At 44.0% G+C, this 21,298-nt stretch overlaps 1 protein-coding gene across 3 annotated transcripts; it reads right to left on the reverse strand.

The window, feature by feature from the left end:
- Positions 1-1,110: 1,110 nt before the first annotated feature.
- Positions 1,111-19,685, reverse strand: pcif1 (phosphorylated CTD interacting factor 1). 3 transcript variants are annotated; one of them, XM_061220936.1, is made up of 18 exons: positions 19,645-19,685; positions 19,347-19,502; positions 17,617-17,758; positions 16,656-16,780; positions 16,227-16,364; positions 14,908-15,062; positions 13,370-13,524; positions 10,952-11,099; positions 9,859-9,942; positions 9,571-9,670; positions 9,006-9,168; positions 8,260-8,432; positions 7,599-7,685; positions 6,847-7,031; positions 6,251-6,344; positions 5,430-5,605; positions 4,266-4,610; positions 1,111-2,896 (listed from the first exon to the last, which is right to left on the reverse strand). In XM_061220936.1, the coding sequence occupies exons 3-17, from the start codon at positions 17,741-17,743 to the stop codon at positions 4,271-4,273; spliced, it is 2,250 nt and encodes a 749-aa protein (XP_061076920.1). In that variant the 5' UTR covers positions 17,744-17,758; positions 19,347-19,502; positions 19,645-19,685; the 3' UTR covers positions 1,111-2,896; positions 4,266-4,270. The 3 variants fall into 3 exon arrangements, with proteins under 3 accessions (XP_061076920.1, XP_061076922.1, XP_061076921.1); XM_061220938.1 differs by lacking the exons at positions 19,347-19,502; positions 19,645-19,685 and adding an exon at positions 19,066-19,144; XM_061220937.1 differs by lacking the exons at positions 19,347-19,502; positions 19,645-19,685 and adding an exon at positions 18,509-18,620.
- Positions 19,686-21,298: the final 1,613 nt, after the last annotated feature.

Consider the following 21,298-nt stretch of genomic DNA (forward strand, 5'->3'; position numbering starts at 1 on the left):
AGAAATTCCAGCAACGTATTGTGAGAAGCTTGTGCAAGGCTACCCCAAAGGATAGAAATGACAACACAGGAAATGTATGGTAAAATGAAAATGTGAGGAGTTTTTGGAAGTCTTTAGCCTAGGTGTATATTAACATTTGGGCTCAACTGTAATGACATAGGAGTTTGCACAGATGGGGTCGGCTGATGACAGCCAGACAGGTTATGTCCTGGGAGGGAGAAGCTGGAATATTTCCATGCATACAAGTTGAGAACAGCGGTTCTCAATTTGCGATGTCCTCTGTGGTACTCAGATCCCAGACCTCATGGGACACTTTTTGGTACCCTTACCTTTTTTTGCACAATCTCCTCAATTTTCCCAACCCTGTCACTCAATTAGGTCGTATTGCTACCAGAACATGGGTGTTGCCAAACAGGGCAAGTATCCCCATTAAGAATCTTCCCAGAAAAAACACAATCATTCTTTGAGTTGATGAACCAAGCTGCGGTTTGAGTCAAGTAGGCTGTTTTAGTAATTTCTTAAATTATTTATATATATATCCTGTAATCATGGAAATAATGATCATGCTTGCTTCATCATTTACAGTGTCTAAACTTGCACATTTAGCATATATATACTACAATTGTCATTGTATTGTACTGTCCATTCCACCCTCTGGCAACCAAATTCCATAATCATGTGTATGCATGACAATAAAATCACTTTAAAAAATAATAATAAACGAATTAAAATTCAGTTTGCCACACAATATTGGAATTGTATCTACTCCAGCTAAATGTTTACATATGTATTATGTACTATTCAAGATAGTGCCTAACCTGAACACTTTTTACGCTAAATCGTTCTAGAGAAGGGTGTGTGCATAGTAGTTTGTTAAACAATATACTTCAGGGAAAGATTAAGTGTACAGCATGCAGTTGGCATTAGTAAGCATTGTACATTACCGGACAACTATCTCTAATGAATTAACCGTCATCTCCAAAGTAATGGAGTTTGGGAGTGGGGGGGATGGTCAGTCAAATGGTGTGTCACAGGAAGATGGCAGCTTGCTTCCATTTGGAACATATGAATGTTTGAAAACCAGGCAGCATTTATGAGAAAACCAAATGGTTACAATTACTGTACGCTAGTTTTATTACTAATGCAATTAAATATACATGGGTCAGAACATCTCACTTGTAAGTTAATGGTGTTCCAGCACATGTTTAAACCGGCCTGTACCGAATGTGTCACAACACTGATGGCATGTCCTCTGTTAGCAGTAGAACAAATGGGTTGATTAGCACATACAGTATTTTCTCACTATATCTATGCCCATTAAGAAAAAACATTTATGGCAATTACAGACTATCTAAAGGACAATACCTTAAGGAGAAACAGGTCGGGATAAATAAAAGAATATCACACATTTGAAAATCTTTATATATACATATTATCACACATATAAAAATGAAGATGATACAGAGAGTAAAGTTGACTCATTACTACAGATAGCCTATGGACTAATTTATATGACGGTCATTTTGTATAGTTATATTATACTTTCTGTGAGTGAAAATTATCTGATCATGCAAAGTAAATTCCAGACAGGAAAAAATCCATCTTTCACCCAAACAAAACAAGAATTATAAAAATAAACCCCAGGGGTAATTTAGCTGGTTACACCTGTGTATTACTGTTGCATTCATAAACAATTCTACTTTTACATACAAGATAGATTTTTTTATTCTTTAATAACACTTTGGTTTAGTTTAAAACATTTTCTATTCCATAAATTGTATAATTCATAATAAACATTTTTATGAATTATTTCATTAAAAAAACAAAACAAAAAAAAAACCTTTTGTTAAATTAAAACAGAATCAGAATTTCGGAAAACAAAACCACGGAGAAGAGAGACAACATACATTTCATCTTCTAAACAGCTTGATACAACTGTGTAGTAGAGAGAAAAAGAACAAATCATACCAATTTCTGTACAATATCTACAGGTCTTTGCTGGTGACAGACACGCACTGGGATGAGAATACCCATCTGATGCTCACGGCTCCAATGGAGAAAAAGTCAGGGCCTGATTTTTACCCAAGAGCAAGATGACACAACGCCACCACAAGGGTACCAAATTACTAAGAATCAAATTGTCTTATCTTTGTATCTCAGCAGCATTACCAGAATTAGCCTTTCCCAAAGCTTTCGTCTAGCAGTACTTGCAATTTCGCAATATAAACGCTAACTGCTAATATGTACAAATGAGGCCAAGCTAAGAGACTGAATATTGTACAACAGACTATATTATTTTGGGTTAAAAACAAGCACGCACATACAAAACTTAACCTGTACAGATGTGATGTGTAGTCTCCAAATGAGTTGGTGCATTATATCACTAGTCACGATGAGGAAGTCAATTTTCACAAGAGGATCGAGTTGCTTTTAGTACATTTAATATTCTTAATCAATTCTTTATCAATTTTTCCACAGCCTCACTACAAAATACTGAAATGAGCTGCACTATTTTAATATGTTTTGCTTTTCTTAAAAAAAATTTACATTCATAATGCTGCCCAGTGATGCACTATAATCTCATACTAGTGTAAACATGTATATAAATACTATTCTAATTAAATGATTGCAAAAAGCAAAAAACGTATACCCCATTCATTAACTTCATTTTTTGGATGCAGTTAATGCGTGCAGTTCATAGAATGTCACTAAAAAAAAAATTGTCAAAGAAGAAAAAATATTTTTTATTTGTTTTATTACAGTATGCACCTAGTGGCAATGTAGTGGGTTCGGATTCTGTTCAGCATCATGTCTGAGGATTTATGCCCCATGTCTCCAGGGTGACCATAGCACAAGGGCATAAGGAACCTCACAGAATGAGCGGCATGGCAACCCCCTATGGACAGATTAAGGGCAGAGTATCATTGCTGGGAAAGGAAGGTTTATACTTCTTTAAATAAACCATAAATAAATAAAAGTAGGCATAAAAAAGGGATGTTCTGTGTTTTTACACACAGTATTTTGTACATGAGGTCTGCTACAATCAAAAGGTTGTTCAGTGATATTACGAACTACTGTGATATTGCACAGTACGAGAGGTCAGAGGGTTCTTGGGACCATCAGCCGGCCAATCGGAGCACAGAATGCGGGCTCGGGAGAGGCCTGGCAAACCATAGAAGAAGCAGGCTTCTTCTGACAGACGTCTTTCGCTCATAACCGACTACGGCTTCGATTCATTCGCAACCTTCAAACAAAAACAAGATGCTACCTTTCTTACACAAAAAAAAAAAAAAAAAACCCGAACGTAACAAAACTAATTTCTGTATCAAGCAAAGGGAAAGGCATTTATCAAGATTACTTTTGCTGTTGAAAAATCATGGCTGCTGCGGTTAGTCCAATTCATATTGCAAATGTAACGCATGAACGCATCTACCTGCATTATAAAAATAAAAAAAAGACGGGGAAAAAAAAAAAAAAAAAACCCTCCCAGTTCCTAAACACAGGTGAAACACAAGTCGTTTGTCCGAAATTGCGTACAAACCAGACAAGCGTGTAAGCTCACAATGTGAACATGAAAAGCGGGAGAGAACTCACGTACACATAATGCTACATCTCCACAAAGTGAGCGAAGGTGACCGTCTTTTAGCGGGGGAGGGGGGGGGGGGCAGGGCAAAGGAAGTCTGACTAAACGGTTAACAAACATAGCTGCCTGATCGTTCCACCTCCCCTCCTCTTCCAGAGAGACCAGGAGGTAAAAGCCCTGTGGAGCATCCACTTCTCTCTCCCAAATGTGGTTTTTCTTTTTTCTTCTTCTTCCTCCTATTATTTTCCATAATCTGACTGCCAGATAGCACTGCCATATAGCATAGCACTAAAGTTCAAAGGCCAATAAAACGACAACCAGAATTACCAGATTATTCATGACATCATCAACAGCAACAATGGTAAAAAATAATAAAATAATAATAATAGTAACCATAACGACAGCAACGACGACGACAGACTACTCTCACTACTGAACTACGGCGAATACGATTACCGCTACGGCCGACGACGGTAATAAAAACAACAACAACGATAATAATGAACTTGGTTCAACTAATATTAAATAAAAGTCCAGGCAGAGAGAGAGTAAACGGAGGCGAGGCCTTAAAACGAGACGACCCCCCGCACCCCTCCCGCCCCCACAGTGCCGTCCAGACCGCCCCCCCCGCCCCCTCCCCATGATGAGCCCCCTTCTCTCAGACGCCCCCTCCGGCCCTCACCCCGTTTAAACGGCCGCGGCGTTGGGGGCAGTCTTTTCCTTGGGGCTGGTGTTGTCCGGGTTTGCCGGCGTGTCCGTGCCCGTGCCCGCGCCCTCCTGCTCGCCCTTGGGGTCCTTGTCTGCGGCGGCGTTGGTGGTGGTGGTGGTGGTGGGGGTGGGGGTGGGGGTAGGGGTGGGGGTGGGGGTGGAGGAGGGCCCGGGGGAGGCCAGCGAGCGGCCCGAGACGCGGTACGCGGCGTGCAGCTCCTGGAGCCTCTCGGCGGTTGGCTCCCACTTGGCGAAGCCGGCGGCGTTCTGCAGGAAGATCACCGCTGTGCCGTGGACCGCCTTGTAGTACATCTCCTCCCTGCAGAGAGACGGGTGCACTCAGACAGCAGCACAGGAAGCACATACTACAGCACAAGGCCCATACTACAGCCTGATGATGAGAAGTGTGGACTGTGTCTAAAGATCAGAAAAAATTCAGTGTGAACAATGTCAAACTGAAGGGAACGTGGTTAGTATCCGGAGGTGCAATAGGTAAGATTAAATCTGTGTTAAAACATTGTTACGAGACCATTGTAAATCCCTTTCTATCATTGAAAAAGGCTCACTGACATGTTGACTCGCCTTCTGCCTGTGTTAAATTTAAATAGTCCTTAAATTTGGCTTTCAAAATATGCCGTTGACAGACCAGCACTACCTACCAAAACACTGTCTAGCTGTACAATAATTCAAGCTCAATGGTTGAAAAACTGGTTCTAATTGTCACAGCCAATGGCATTTCAACGTCAGCGCGTTCACCTATTGTACCTTTACTTCATCCAGTGATGCCACCTACTCTCCAAAGCACACCCACTGCTGCACTAACCACCTTCACGATGCTGGAACCCACAGCCATACATACACTCAACCCCATCCCTTCACCTCTCCTTCAGTGTATATCCTGTGAGGCTCATCTGGCCTGAGCACTTTCCCTCTAAATGTAAGACTGCTTGTGTTACCCCACTCATGGGTCCTACCAGGTCATCTGAAGGGGGTCTCTCCTCATCCCCTTCTCACAGGAGTCCCACAGGGCTCTGTACTGGGGCCGTTTCAATTTACACTAAATCTCTTCTCATCTCTTCTCATCTATGCTGACTGGTGACTGGCTGCTGGGCGCGCTGACTGGGCTGACTGGGCGTACCTCTTGCAGATGTGCTGGGAGCCGCTGCGGTACTCGTGCTCGAAGGCCGACACGGTGATCTGGTGGCGGCGGAACGGGCTGGCCTCCATGCGCGTGAGCGCCGGGGTCGGGGGGTCGCGCCACTCTGGGACGAAGATGATGAAGGACAGCGGCTCGTTGGAGCGCTCCAGGAGCTCCTGCGTGACGGAGAGGTCAGAGGTCAGAGCGCGAACACAGACTGACCGTAGCACACAACCTTCCTGAACAGAGCCAACGTGCTTCCTCAAAGCAATGACAATAATTTGATCATTTGTTTTCCGCATGAAAAATGCTGACTCGCCCGTAAATACAGCCTAGCGGAAAATATCAGTTTTGTAAATAATGATTTAAAACTGAAATAAACAAGCTTTTCATCAACACTATTCCCCCATGACCATAATTTTTTTGTTTTTAATCTTTTCCTGGCTAGGCTGTAAATTGGGAAATCATTTTAACCATAACTAAAATTAGGCTACTTTGACTCTAAATAAAAAAAGCCTCGTTTTTCTTTTACCCCCCCCCCCCCCAAATAGCTTTTCTGAAAATGAAATCCAGTAATTAAATTCGTAAGGCCTAAGGAGGACTTAAGTCCTCTCATTATCCATTTTCTAGGCAGACTCATTTTCAGCTGCAAACCTTAACACACTGTACTGCCAATATTACTGTCCAAGCAATGAAGGAGAAGTAAGCATTGCGTGAGCCCACAACGCCAGATGCGCAGAAAACACTGACAAAGTACTCGTTCGTAAGTCGGAGGAACACTTTGGCGATGACAGAAAGTTGCCGTCTCGTACGGGGCTCACCTCGAAATGGGTCACCATGGCGTCCATCAGCTCCTCGCAGAAGGGCGGGTTGGCCTCGAAGGACCCGCTGGCAGGACAGAAGCTCAGGAAGGGCCTAGGGACACAGCGGAGCCGTCAGCGCTGGGCGGAACCAGAGAGCCCTGCTACCACTGATAAGGCATTGACCCTGGCCTCATCCCTTCCGACTATCAGAGCACGATATCACAATATATCAAACCAAGGTTGTTGTTTTTTTTTTTTTTAAAGGGTAATAGATGATATTTTTTTAGCTGTAAACGTGTTTGTATGCCTACTATATAGTGACACATTGTAAAGGTCCCATATTCTATACCTTTCTAGCGTTTTATTTTAGGTCCGGATATCCATAAGACGATGTTTATACGGTTTCAAGTATCAAAAACAATCTCTATTGAGTTATTCATGTCCATTATTCAGCGCCTCGCGGGCTTTACCAAGAACAGGCTGTTTTCGTGACTTTAAGGCTGATTGATATCACATAACCTCTGTTCTGATTGGCTGGCTAGCTCCAACGAGCTGAATGTCGAGGGCTGGGATTGGTTCCGGCTACGAGGCGGCAAGCGGGTCGGCACACTCACCCCCGGGACCCGAAGAAGCCGTCGGTGTCAGGGAACGCAGAGCAGAACTGTTTGAAGTAGCTGTTGAGCGGCGAGGCAAAGCACTCGAAGCTGACGCCAAACTGCTTGTGCAGAGCCTCGAAGACGGGCACGGGGAGCGCCCCCTGCAGGCCCGTCCCCTCGTTTACCCCCGAGCCAAACAGCACCTGCAACGCAGCCGGGAGGAGGCTCAGAGGGGCAGCACAGCAAAACCAGGCCTTCTCAAACCGCAGGGACCACACGTTAAAACCAGGCCTTCTCAAACCGCAGGGACCACACGTTAAAACCAGGGTATCCTCAAACCCTGAGGAACAGCATGCTAAAACCAGGGTATCCTCAAACCCCGAGGTACAGCACACTAAAACCAGGGTATCCTCAAACCCTGAGGTACAGCACACTAAAACCAGGGTATCCTCAAACCCTGAAGTACAGCACACTAAAACCAGGGTATCCTCAAACCCTGAGGTACAGCACACTAAAACCAGGGTATCCTCAAACCCTGAGGTACAGCACAGTAAAACCAGGGTATCCTCAAACCCTGAAGTACAGCACACTAAAACCAGGGTATCCTCAAACACTGAAGAACAGCACACTAAAACCAGGGTATCCTCAAACCCTGAAGAACAGCACACTAAAACCAGGGTATCCTCAAACCCTGAAGTACAGCACACTAAAACCAGGGTATCCTCAACCCTGAGGCCACAGAGTAAAGATGAACACTTTTCCATGTTTACCTGGTATCTCTTGATAAGGCACCACACTCGTGACAGGAACTTCTCAAACCTCGAATCGTCGATGCAGCTGTACCGATAGAGAAGCTCCTGGAAACAGGAACAAATACAAGCTTCGTTCAGAATATACACCAATCTATACCTATACAGACATTACTCAACACATGGTTTGCTTTAGACACTTGTGCTATAAAATATTCATATGAAACCTGGCACACTGGTAGAATGTATGGCTGAATGGATACATTTTGGAACAGATTAAGCTCCTGCTTCTGAATTTACGGTATTTAAACTGTAAAACAGAGGTGTCTCTCCCTGTGGGCAGGGCCAACAGGTATTTCGCTTTAAGATTATTTAACAACATTGTGACCACTGAGAAGGTTAACAAAAGCTTTAAATCTTACCTGCAAAAAGTTATAGGAGGCTTTGAGGCGTGAATACATGGGCAGTATTTCAAACGTACAAAGCGAATACCAACCAGCTCTACTTTACTCTACATAGCTACTTCTGGCACATTTCATTAATTTCATTTTTTAAATATTAAATCTTAAAACCACGCATCATTTACAAGGACATCTTGTACTCCTTCAGAGTCAGCATACAAAAAGAAGGAACGTCCCAGAAGCTAAATTAGCCCTGGTGCTGGGTTGTAGAAGGTCCTCACCAGCTTGGTGAAGTAGTTGCGGTTGACCTTGACCATTTCGCCCTTGAAGCGCAGGCAGGCGATGTCGTTCTCGAAGTGCAGCTCCACTCTGGGCTGGGGGGGCGAGGGGATGGCGAGCCGCACCGGGTAGCAGTACACCAGCCTGTCCTGCACCTCCGGGGGATCCACACCGTCTGTGACAATGAGGGGAGAGGCGGTGCTACATTTTAATTTCTGTTTAAAAATGTTCATTTTTACCGTAGATTTCTAAAGAAATTATATGTTAAAAATATCTTTGAAACATCTGACAACTTGAAAACCAACCTGCAAATTTGGCACTGAAACATCTAACAGCGAGGCACAACATGTCCTCCATTCATTACAAAAACAAAATAACGAAACCAACAAATACATCCCAAGTATATACTGCCCACCCCTCCCAGTTCCACAGTACCAAGGTTACGACTCTTTGACCAGGTCCTACCCAATACACAAGCTCCATCACACAATGACATCACAACTAATGCTGCTAATCTGGACTACATTCCCACCTGATCAGTGATCACCAGCAACAGCACATGATGATGTCACAATGGAGGCTAGCATGTGGACCAATCATTCCATGTTATTTGGCAGACACTTTTAAACCAAAGTGACTCACAGTTGATTAGACTAAGCAGGAGTCAATCGCCCCTGGAGTAATGTGGAGTTAAGAGCCTTGCTCAAGGGCCCAACAGCTGTGCGGCGACCGGGTGTGTCAGACTCACCCGTGATGTTGCAGTCCTTCAGCAGGGCCTGGTGCGTCTGCCGGATGCGACGGACGTACTCCGTGGAGATGTGGTAGATCTTGGTGCAGATGCCCTCCACGGAGTCTTTGGCCACCGCCGCCACGTGAGGGCCGCACTGTTTGCGCAGGTGTTCCAGCCGGTCCTGAGAAACGCACGGAAATAACTGGAACAATGACCGCCGAGCAACTTTCACCCAACCACCCAACCAAAACCCAACCGTATACGCAAAGACACGTCTCGTTGCCGCAGACAAAAAAAACCAAAACACACTCCGCAGGTCCACAGCCTTCTAAGTGCCAACCTGTACGCCTGCATGGCACTGAAATCCAGCCAGCGCAGGGTTCAGTACCCCACCACAGGCTGCATCCACACACTGAAGCTGCCCACACAGCTAACACAAAATCTCCTCACAATGATACTGGAATGTTTGGACAACATTGGTTATAACATGGCAGCAGCATTGTGAGAACCCCCGTTGTGTTTGCTGGGTTGGCTCTGACTGGATAGTTAACATGCAGACTGGGGGTTCGGGGCTTGCGTGTACCATGTAGTCCTCTTTGCTCGCGGAGTGGTCTTTCCTCAGCCAGTTCATGGTGTCCTCGACATTCCACTTCACAACCTTTCTGCTCTCCGGCGTAGCGTTTCTGTAGAGAACCCAAGACCTTTACTTACAGTGCACAACACAATCTCGACCTTAAAACCCCTTTTTTTTAAAAAGCCATACCCCTTTGACATAACTGTCTAACTTTCTATGTGAATGGAGAAAAGAAACAGTAAAAGCTGTAGAATGTCATCGGCTGTTTTCCTGAACGACGTGGTGACAAAACCTCACCTTGAGTCGATCATTTTTTTCGCAGCCTCCGCGTATTTGAACAAGAGCTTCCGGGCTTCCTCCTTGTATTTTATGCGGGACAACCTGAAGCCAAAACAAACAATAAATATAAACCAACTGCAAATGCACAGCCATCTAATAAACTACCATTTTTATAATAGAGCTTGACAATTTTAAACCAACTGCAAATGCACAGCCATCTAATAAACTACCATTTTTATAATACAGCTTGACAATTTTTGTCTTTTTTTTAGAGGGAGTGATTTTTGGTGTACTCAAAGACATACTTTAACTCTTTAATACATACTAGAAATAAAAGCTACTAGAAATAACAAGAATGTAATTGCATAACTTTCCTCTAGGGTCCTGAACGCACTTGTCCCTGGGTTTGATTTGCACTTCATTGTACGTGTTATAAAAACAAAATTGTTCAAAGTTTAACACTATGACCCCCCAGAACTGAGCAAATAATGGCACCTTACGATCATCCCTGTTTCTAGAATGTTCTTGATGTAACCGTCCCGTCCTATATTGGCCACAGGCACCAGAAAATGTATTGTATATTTAAACCAGAAACAATGAATTCTATTTTTTTATTTTTTTACTTTACGGACTGATTTAATATGGGTGGGAGCTATGGGTAAAACAGTGAGCTTCGGACCTGATGGGGATATCGTCATACGGGTGAGAGCTACAGTTAAACAGAGAGTCTGACCTGATGGGGATATCGTCATACGGGTGAGAGCTACAGTTAAACAGAGAGTCTGACCTGATGGGGATATCGTCATACGGCTGAGAGCTACAGTTAAAAAGAGAGTCTGACCTGATGGGGATATCGTCATACGGCTGAGAGCTACAGTTAAACAGAGAGTCTGACCTGATGGGGATATCGTCATACAGGTGAGAGCTACAGTTAAACAGAGAGTCTGACCTGATGGGGATATCGTCATACGGCTGAGAGCTACAGTTAAACAGAGAGTCTGACCTGATGGGGATATCGTCATACGGCTGAGAGCTACAGTTAAAAAGAGAGTCTGACCTGATGGGGATATCGTCATACGGGTGAGAGCTACAGTTAAACAGAGAGTCTGACCTGATGGGGATATCGTTCATGACCTCTCGGAACATGGAGGGAGAAATGACGGGGTCGCATTCGCTGGGAAGGAAGGGGTCGTTCCCCTTGTCCAGAACCTTCCGTTCCAGGAGCCAGCGGTTGAAGGACTCGCGAGGAGGATCGATCCCTGGAAACGGGCAGGACAAAAGGCAGAGTTTCACCCCCGCTCAGCTGATCCCTCCCTCCACACACATCCCTCTCACACCTCGCATTGCAGTCACTCAACAGAAGATGGGCTGGAAGTCTATGATAGGAAACACTTCCCAGCAGTGATAGGCGGAGACAGGACTCCGCCAAAAGGGAATTCCAACAGCTGAACAACAGCCCTGCGCCATGCTGGCGTCACAAGCACAAGAATAGAAGCTTTCAAAATGGAGGCCATTTACACTCGTCACCTTAGTCACCAAAAAGACACCAATGTTGCTTTCTACCCAGTGCTGAAAATGTATCAAGCCTTCAAAGTTTTATAAATGTGCTCATTGCTCAGCTCTTAACCTTTTATGTGTTCACATTTCATGCTAAGCCACGGTTATTTCATTTTTACGATAATCTTAACATCACCATCAACTACATGAAATACAAAATTTGCGTCAGATATAATACCCATACCGTAAGCCAGCATCGCTGCATTGTGGCCTCCTGATGACATTATTTCACATGCATTTTATTTTCCAGGGACAAAACATAGTTCAATCAAAGGCTGGATACAAATGCCAGATGATTTGTCGTCAAGTTGTGACGACACAAGAAGCCACAATTCTCTCAGTTACACTTTGCGGCATGAAGCAGACAAATCCCTTTTCTTTTAAGTGTCTACACCATAGCCCTGCATAATTCACCATGAACGCACACATCGCGAGTGTGTCCTACATTACGGGTCCCCTGTGTTCAGCATGTCCCGTCTATACCAGCTGTGAAAGCCGGCTAAACCCTCACCGAGAACACACTTCAAGTTCAATACATATGTAGTACAGAGAAAATCCATCAGTCTTCGGTGTGAAAAGTGACGCGCACCAACGAGTTGGCCATCCCGTTCACCATGTTTTTTTTGTTTATTTAAACGCAGTCAAACTTTGGCTAGTGCCCACAGGCCTGGACATATGAAAAATTCCTGCCTTCTTTGGCCAGAGTATTTGCCTACTCCAGTAGCTTGCATTACTCACTCACATTAGTGAAAGAGGCAATTAAGGATGAGTACTGCTCGAGGAACAGCATGGTTGGACCATTCTGAAATTAACTACTCCTGAGAATGAATGCCATCGGCTCCATTTCAAAGACAAGCTGAAATCAAAAGTAACTTTTTGCTCAATTTAGTAAATTATTAATAACCATATGAACACGTACATTGCAAAGAAATAAATAAAATTGTAATTTGTGTATTTTCACACCAAATATTTTCCCCATCGACTACCTGGAAAACGAGAGCAGTGAACACTTTGTTAGGCATTTATTAGACTTCTTTTTTAGACTCATTGGGAGTCTAAAAAAGTCTTCTGCTGCTGTAGCCTATCCACTTTTGGTTTGATGCGTCTTGTGATGCTCTTCTGCATGCCACTGTTGTAATGAGTGTTGCATTACTGTCACCTTCCTGTCAGCTTTGACCAGTCTGGCCCTTCTCCTCAGACCTCTCTCATTAACAACGTGTTTTTGGCCACAGAACTGCTGCTCACTGGATGTTTTTCGCACCATCCTAAGCAGGGAAGAACTCTAGAGAATGTTGTGCATGAAAATCCCAGGTGATCAGCAGTTTCTGAGATACTCAACCCACCCTGTCTGGCACCAACAATCATTCCACAGTCAAAGTAAATTAGATCACATATTTTCCCTATTCTATTCTATATCTGGTCTGACCAAAAGCTGAACTCCTTGCTGCTTTGCTTTGATGCATTTAGTTTCAGCCACGTGATTAGCTGATAAAATATTTGCATTAAACTGGTGTACAGGTTTAGGTAATAAAGTGGTCACTGAGTGTATGTCAATCAAAATGTCCATTCCTCTCCAATCGATATCCTTTTCACACAGCAGCATGCATCCTCATTTGATGTTGTCAAACCGACTCCCTGCCCTTCAAAAATTCCCCCGAAATATATTTTTCGATCGTGTATACGCCCTATCGAGGAAGCTAGTGCTGCTCTAGCTTCTGTCTCAGCCGGTCTGCAAGCGGGCATGAACATTTTGACAAATCCCTCTAAAAAACTGACAACCTCGACCACATGCATCAGAATTGTGTTAAAAGCAGTCCAGCGTGTTTTTAAGAGAATTTGGGCTTTTGCAGAGTACATGAACCCCGCATCCTTTGTACAGTACGGTGTGATGAGGATTCAGTATCAGGCCACGGGGTGCGTGGGCAGGGCCTCAGCAGGGCGCCCCGTCGCGCACGGTGGGCGTAGCGCGTACCCTCTCGCTGGTAGCACAGCTCCTGGTAGTGCTGGCGAAGCTTGCCGGTGAGTAGGGCCCGCTGCAGCTCGATCTCGGGGTGGGGCGGGAGGTGGTCGGCCGGGGCCCTCTCCCGGATCACCGCGTTGGTGGGCACATCCAGGTCCCAGTACACCCTGGAACAACAACCACATAACGGTACCTCAGTGCCTGTTCCACAGTTCAAACTACCACACTGAGGAGGTGAGGAAAATTGCAAATTAACACAATTATCAGCAGCACTTACAAAGCAGGACAATTCAGAGACTTAAACTGGTGGTAACTCGCCCTGTTCCAGGAGATTCTGTGCTGTAGGTTTCACTCCAACCTTAAGAAAGCACGCCTCATCCAACCACAAGAGATCTTGCTCAGCTACTAATTACTACAAATTACATTACATTACATTACATTACAAAGCATTTAGCAGACGCTCTTATCCAGAACGATATACAACGTAGTCAGGAGTGCCATATTAGTAAATGAACGCCTACAGGATAGTAGATATCCAGGAATTGTCAGTTACCTTTGACCAAAAAATCTACAGACATGAATGGATAATGAATTAATAGAGTGGTACGATGGTAAAAAGAGAGAAATATTATTATTAGAAATATTTCTTCTATAATATTACTTCTATAAATCTTCCTAAGTCATGGTAGACAAGGAGGGCGGTGTAGTTTCTTGATTCTTCTGCAAATATCAGCTACAACGACAACCATTTAAGGATATTGCATTTTTACTACATTTCACAACAAGCTCACAAGTAACAGCTGAAGAAAGTTAATGTGCCCCTAATGTTAAACTACAAGCTGAACAATGACAGTTTACACAGCAAATTAGCTACCTGAGCCAGCACTCACTGACCCTCCTGGAACATACTTCTCCAGGCCTGTCCTATGAGAATAATCTTTCCACAGCCGGTGCAGGCGATTCTACCGACCTAAAACTCACTTAGTATAACTTCCAACACACAATAAATGGACTGCATGTATATAGAGCTTTTATCCAATGGGCTTTACAATGAATGCCTCTAATTCACCCACTCACACCAACAGATAAACGTCTTGCTTCGACACACTGACACACCCAACTCTCCAACTGCCAGAAGACCGCTCTTACCACTTGAGCTAATGTCGCAGTTAAAGGTACAATAGGTAAGATTTTTGTGTTAAAACAAGACCATTGGAAATCCCTTCCTATCATTGAAAAGGTCTCACCGACATGCTGACTCATTCTCTGCCTGTGTTTAGAGTCCTTAAATTTGGGTCTCAAAACATACAATTGACAGCCCGACACTGACAATAATTCAAGCTCATTGGTTGAAAATCGGTTCTAAATCGCCATAGCCAATGGCATTTCAACATCAGCGCGTTCACATAGAAGGAGAAGGGATAAACAGTGGTTTGAAGGTGTTTGTGTTTGACCGTTTGAAGTGTGAGGTTACGGAGCGTGCCTTTAAGCAGCACAGAGCCGGTGGTGAGCAGGACCCGGGTGCTGCTGTGGGGACAGGCGGTACTCACGCGGTCGGGCGGTACGGAGCCGGAGCCGGGGCCGGGGCAGAAGCCTGGGCCTGAGGCTGCTTGTCCTCTGCGCTGGAGCTCCACGGCTTGGCCCCGGGCGTGCTGGGGGAGATGGGGATGGTGGGGGTGGTCGGGGTCACGGGCGTCATCTCCACCTGCCCGAGTCACAACGCGGGTTAACGGAGAAGGAGAAGCAGAAGCCGAAGGAGGAAGACGCTTCAGGACCGGGAAACGCTAGCCTCAGCAGAATAGTCCGACCGGCTCAGCTTAAAGGGATAGTTCACTTGGCGTGACACAAGTTATTGTTTTCCATTTCTTTGTATATTAAGCAAATATTTGCACGTCGGCTCTCCCTGCCGACTGTTCACTGTTCACTTGTAATTCACCTCCTTCCTCTTTTCCTTGCTCCTTTTCTTGCTCCACCCATCAGGGGTGGCAAAAACAGGAAGTGAGAAAAGGGTTCTAGCTCTAAGGACAATTTCTTGGGTTGGAACTTCCTTAAAGATCCTTTCGGGTAAGGCAAAGAACAAGGATAGTAGGTGAAAGTTCAGCGGGCAGGGATGACAGCATTTTAGCTACTCCCACTGGTTGATTGGGTGCCCACAAGTTTTGACAGGGAAGCTTCATGCAAGATGTCTTCCTCAAATTCACAGGAGCCAGACTTGCAAACTACATTTTGCTGAGAAGTGGAGTCAGTGCTCTTCCAATCAACAGGGGTGATAGCGACAATTAACACTGATTTATTTATTATTATTTTAAAATAGCAATGTCATGAATTTATTTTCTTTTTTAAACACTGATTTCTACCTTTCTTCTTTTACACTTTGAATGCTAAAAGTACAGTTAAGAGTCATAGACACAGTGTCATGGACAGCCCACCTTACCTCACTGAATGTCAAAAGTACAGTTGGGAGTCATAGACACAGTGTCACACAGCTCACCTTACCTCACTGAATGTTAAAAGTACAGTTGGGAGTCACAGACAGTGTCATGGACAGCTCACCTTACCTCACTGAATGTTAAAAGTACAGTTGGGAGTCATAGACACAGTGTCACACAGCTCACCTTACCTCACTGAATGTTAAAAGTACAGTTGGGAGTCATAGACACAGTGTCATGGACAGCTCACCTTACCTCACTGAATGTTAAAAGTACAGTTGGGAGTCATAGACACAGTGTCATGGACAGCTCACCTTACCTCACTGAATGTTAAAAGTACAGTTGGGAGTCACAGACAGTGTCATGGACAGCTCACCTTACCTCACTGAATGTTAAAAGTACAGTTGGGAGTCATAGACACAGTGTCATGGACAGCTCACCTTAGGTCTCTTGAAGCTGTTGGGGGTCCCCTGCGGGGTCTCCTCCGACAGGCGTCTCTTGCGCTGCCCGTTCCCCAGGTTGGGGTCCCCTGCCGCCTCGCCTGAGGCCGGAGCTGCATTTAAGCCCAGGGGGTCGGACTGCACAGACCGGAAACCACAGCAGACGACAGTAAACGACAGATTAGGGGTCATTCAATGCACAAAACTGGCAAGAATAATCCTAAAGATTTTAAGCACCGAATCATAACAGCCACTGCTGTCAGTCTACGATCTGCTCAGGGTCCTTGCAGATCTCTGTTGCTTAGTGACGCATCGGGACGTGTCGCATTTACGTCACTAGGCAACAAAGATCTGCAAGGACCCTGAGGAGATTGTCGACCGACACTAAATTAGTGCGGCGGCGCACCAATTGCGCCTTGTTGCACTCACGATGACATCATGCTGTCCCAACACTGGCATCTCCCAGAGCGACTGGTTGGTGAAGCGATTGAAGTAGTACGGCCTGTTCTCCCGCTTGCTCCAGCATTTGGACCAACCCGCTTGGATCAGCTCATCTGTGAGCAAAATTAAGAATAAGAAAGATAAATAAAAAACACATTACATTAATTTAGCAGATACTCGCATCCAGAGCAATTTTCAACGCAAGAGACATCGTTCCACACCAATGTCATCAGCTAGAAGTCCTTATTTGTGAAGACATACAAATTAATGTTCATCACATTAATTTCTATAGTACCACACTTACCGGTGCACGCAAAGATAGGAAATACGTAGCGAGTACTTGCCACCAAATGGCAACTGCACAAACCCACTCATGAAAGATTTGAAAAAACCCATGCAACAGATTCAGATCTGAACTTATATCCCTGCGCTGGATATCCACCACCCTGTCAGTCAAGAGGTCATTCCATGGGGTAAGCAATGCTGTGCAGTTCTGTTCCTCAAATCTGAGTGTGAACCCGTAGTTTGATCAATTACACTGTGTAATCCAGAACTGGTTATAAACACCAGTTCTGGATTACAAAAACTGGTAAATTTGACCTGTGGCTACTAAATTTGTCTACTCAACCAGTGTTGGTAACCACCCATCACTTGGAGGTCCTGTTCTATTCTAATAACTAGTTGTCTGGTATAACAGAGAAATTTGGCTGGTGAATTTTGGGATGCACCAGCCACTGCGACCAGTGGAGACAGTTCCTGTCCCGGCCAGAACATTCAGCCTGAACTTCCAGGACATGGTCACCCAGATTCACGAAAGCTGAATAACCAATCCATTTATCAGGAGGTTCAGAGAGATCAAAAAAAGAAAAACATCTGTGGTACCCCAGTGCCAGCACTAGGTTACCATGCCAGGGCCTAGCCCTTCTACCCCATAGGTGAGGAGGCTGACCTGGCAGCTCTTGGATGGGTTTGCTGGTTGAGGGCAGGAGGGGCTGCTCCTGTGAGGAGGAGGGTCCGGAGGGTGACATCACTAGTGCCGGCTCTCCCTTCACTGTTGTGTGGTTTTCACTGGTCATCTCGCCTCATCTGTCCTGGGGAGGAAGAACAGCAGTTGCACCATTTAAAACCGGGGGTTCCCACATTACCCGATTCCATGACACGCTTAATGAGTGAATACATCTTCTGTGACGTACCCCTAATTCATGTGTAGGCTGCTAGAAATAGTTTGAAATAGTTAATCTGCATGTGTGTGCAAATAAAACTTCACGGGGATACTTCACAGAAGTGTGTCTAAGTTAGAATACAGACATTTGAGTTGGGTTATGTCGAGAAATATTGCGTAGGCTGTATGTATTTATAATACACCCCGCCCCCCACTCACACACACGTACTTCAATCAACAGAGAATTTTGAATACTGCCTGAATGGAAATGCGCGTTTAATTACATGTTTAGGACAGTATCATTCAGTATGATTTATCTCCACTGAACCAATGCCTGCCAGGATGTCATACTCCAACCAATGTTGCACTTCAGCTAATTAACTAATGTGTCACGCAGGCGGGAGACCTGGCAACGAAAGAAAAACTTCCCGAAGTTAGAATGATTCGTTCAAGTCTCCATGAATAAACCTGGATAGACTGAAGACATTGTTGGCTAGCTGGTTGAAAATAAGCCCTAGCTAGCTTTATTAATTACACAGCTAACTAATCTTATAACGTTACCTCGCTATCAAGAATTCTGGAACGGCTTTGTTAGCTTGAATTGCAATACCAGTTATAGTTTCCTTTTACAAACTTTTCTAATACACCATTACAAAAATACAGCTATTAAGCTATATACCTGTCTGTTTACATTACATTCGTTTTAGATATGGTTGCCGATATCATTTCGTTTTCTCTGCATTGCAGAATTGCGCGATTTAAGCAGCAATCGTTAGCCAACGTAGCTCTAAACGTCAAATGTTTGGTGTAACTGTGGTTCATTAATTTCGCCGTTTAGTATGCACACGTAGTTTATATGGGAAGTCACGTTGTGTGTGCATTTAAAATAGACTAATTTTAAGATGCATGCGTCCAGTTAAAATTATTTTTGAACATCGCAAAGGAATGCTTTCTGTCCTGGTCGTTGTGGCTACCAACATAAGTGAACGATAGAAGGACACGCATGCGCCTGCTACACCGCCCACCCCAGAGATCGAGCCGCCCGAAAACAAACACGAAGGAGGAGGGGAAAGCGCCGGGCGGCTGCGCTAGCTAGGCTACATAACAAAAGCAACAGCAGCACCGCCGAACCCTGACGGGGGAGCCGTGGAAAAAGATACAAAATACGGTAGGACACAGGCCAAATCCTGCATATCTAGGCACATAAAGAAGGACAATCGACGCGGCCAACCATACGTGTGTTCAAAACGGGGAATCATAGCCAACGAGATTACGGCTGAGCCCCTTGTCTTTCGACAACTCGTACAGTTTTAGGCGCGCACTTTGGTTGGGTTAAGATGTAAACAAAATGGCGCGCTCGCTCCAGCTAGAGTCGCTGCGTCCCCTGCACAACATATTGTTTGTTTATTATGTGCATTGCACAGACGTGCAGAAATTGAGTGGATATTCTAACGCCCTGGTTATTCCGCCACGCGTCCTTGCCTTTGTTGACTCGGTTTTATGGGTTGTTCCCTTACCTTGGAGAGGTTTGCTAGGAATCCGGTACAGGCTTTACTCTATTCAGTCCAGATCCGCCTCCGCCTCTCCCTCCCCACCGTCTCCGCCATCTTGTATCGGGGACTCGGGCCTAGGTAATGCGCATGCGTTGGTTTATTTGTCGTACTGGACACCAGCTGTCAATGAAAAGTAGCCATATTTAGTGTGGCATTAGGCTTTTCAAATAGCGACATTGGATAGCTCGTTAAGACGGTTGCATAGCGTGCATATGTAGTACCTAAACATTGTATGTTTTTGTTATTTTAACAGATTACGTACGTAAACTGCCTTTGTATTGAAACGTTTTTGAAGTAAGTAGGTAGCTAGCAAGCTGTGATTTAAATTCAGAACAAACTATAGCTAACAGTATCATTTGCTGATCTGGTCAGACCAAATTAAAATATATGGAGGTATTCCGTCATATGGTGGTTATCTGAACTGTCCGTTCGCGAGTTAAATCTTCAGGTCATCGCTGCTGGCCGTCTATCACATCACGTGACAACTAATTACGTGAAAGTAATAGTGCCGTCGTTGGCACAGATGTTCGTTATACAGAGACTCCTAACAATGGAACATCTGCGTTGTCTGGGGTCTGGACTCTTTTGTTAGCTCAGGATCTCAAAGTGTGAAGTAAGATAGTAGATGTGTTTCTATATTGTGTGTTTATTATGATGCCATTTCTGTATTACAGGTGACTTGTGCAGTGTTGAACCGCCTTTTAAAGGGCTAGGGACAATTTGGACTCAACAAAAAAAAATCTTATTTCAGTTTTAGTGTTTGTCTTCAATTGGCCTGGGTATTGTTTTTATGGGATCTATTTTGTGGCACAATTCACACAATAACAGCAACAAAAAACATCAAATGGTCACAACTCAGTACATGAACTAACATACAAATACATTAATCAACATAGTAGTGAAAATTAAAGAAAACACCAGACCAAATCAAATCGACACATAGACAAACAAGCAACCACATCAAAATCCAAGAAGTCAACCTATGAAGTAACAAACAATCGAGTGAAAACCCAGCATTAATTTTATGGCCACATCAACTTTAAATGAATTAATTGTTAATTACTCATGGTAGAAACAATACCTTGTTAATCACTGGTAGAAACACTCGCCATCAGCTGGTCAGTACATGGTGAGAATGTTTTTACTGGCTTTACTGAGTAACTGACTTTACTGAGAGCTTTTAACATTAAATTATGTATCTATTCAATTGATTTTGGATCTGTACCAATAAAAAAATGATTTACAGTAATGAGATTAATAAAAATGTGTGAAGGTGAGGCGCGCATGCTTTGTGTTTGCATTTAATTTAGTTTAATATGCTTCATATCCATGCATCAGAAATTGTGTATTTAATTGTGTGTGTTATTTTTTCTGTTTTTCATAATAAAAGTACATACAGAAGTAACAATTAAGGGTCTGTTTCATTGGGTGCTCATGATAGTGATGTGTTAGTTGCTGCTACTCTCTTCTGGCAATGAAACAACATCACTTTTCTGGAATTCATTAAATTAAATAATTTTCCACTGGTGTAGATTATTGGTTAAAAAATATAAACGGCCTTTGCAAGCATCTAAAGCAAGGATACTTTAACTTGCACTTGCCAGTCAAGGGCTCTACCTGTACCCTTTTCACTAAATTCACTAAATCAACGCTCTATCATCTTGACATTGACACTTGTGTGTATGTGTGTGTGGTGTGTCAGGGTTCCCATGCATGAAAACCCTGGAATTATTTCATGCAGTTTTCCAGTCATGGAAAAGTTGTGGCAAATGAGAACATTTATTGCAATGTGCAATGCTAACGATTTTAAAGGTTAAACCATAATCAAAAAGAAAAGATAGTTGTGGGCAGATACAAGCAATGAGATGGGTATGAAAAGATATTAAGGAAAGAAAAATATATATTCCTTGGAACAC

This window comes from Conger conger, chromosome 14 (assembly GCF_963514075.1).
Source record: "Conger conger chromosome 14, fConCon1.1, whole genome shotgun sequence".
Classification (NCBI taxonomy): domain Eukaryota; kingdom Metazoa; phylum Chordata; class Actinopteri; order Anguilliformes; family Congridae; genus Conger; species Conger conger.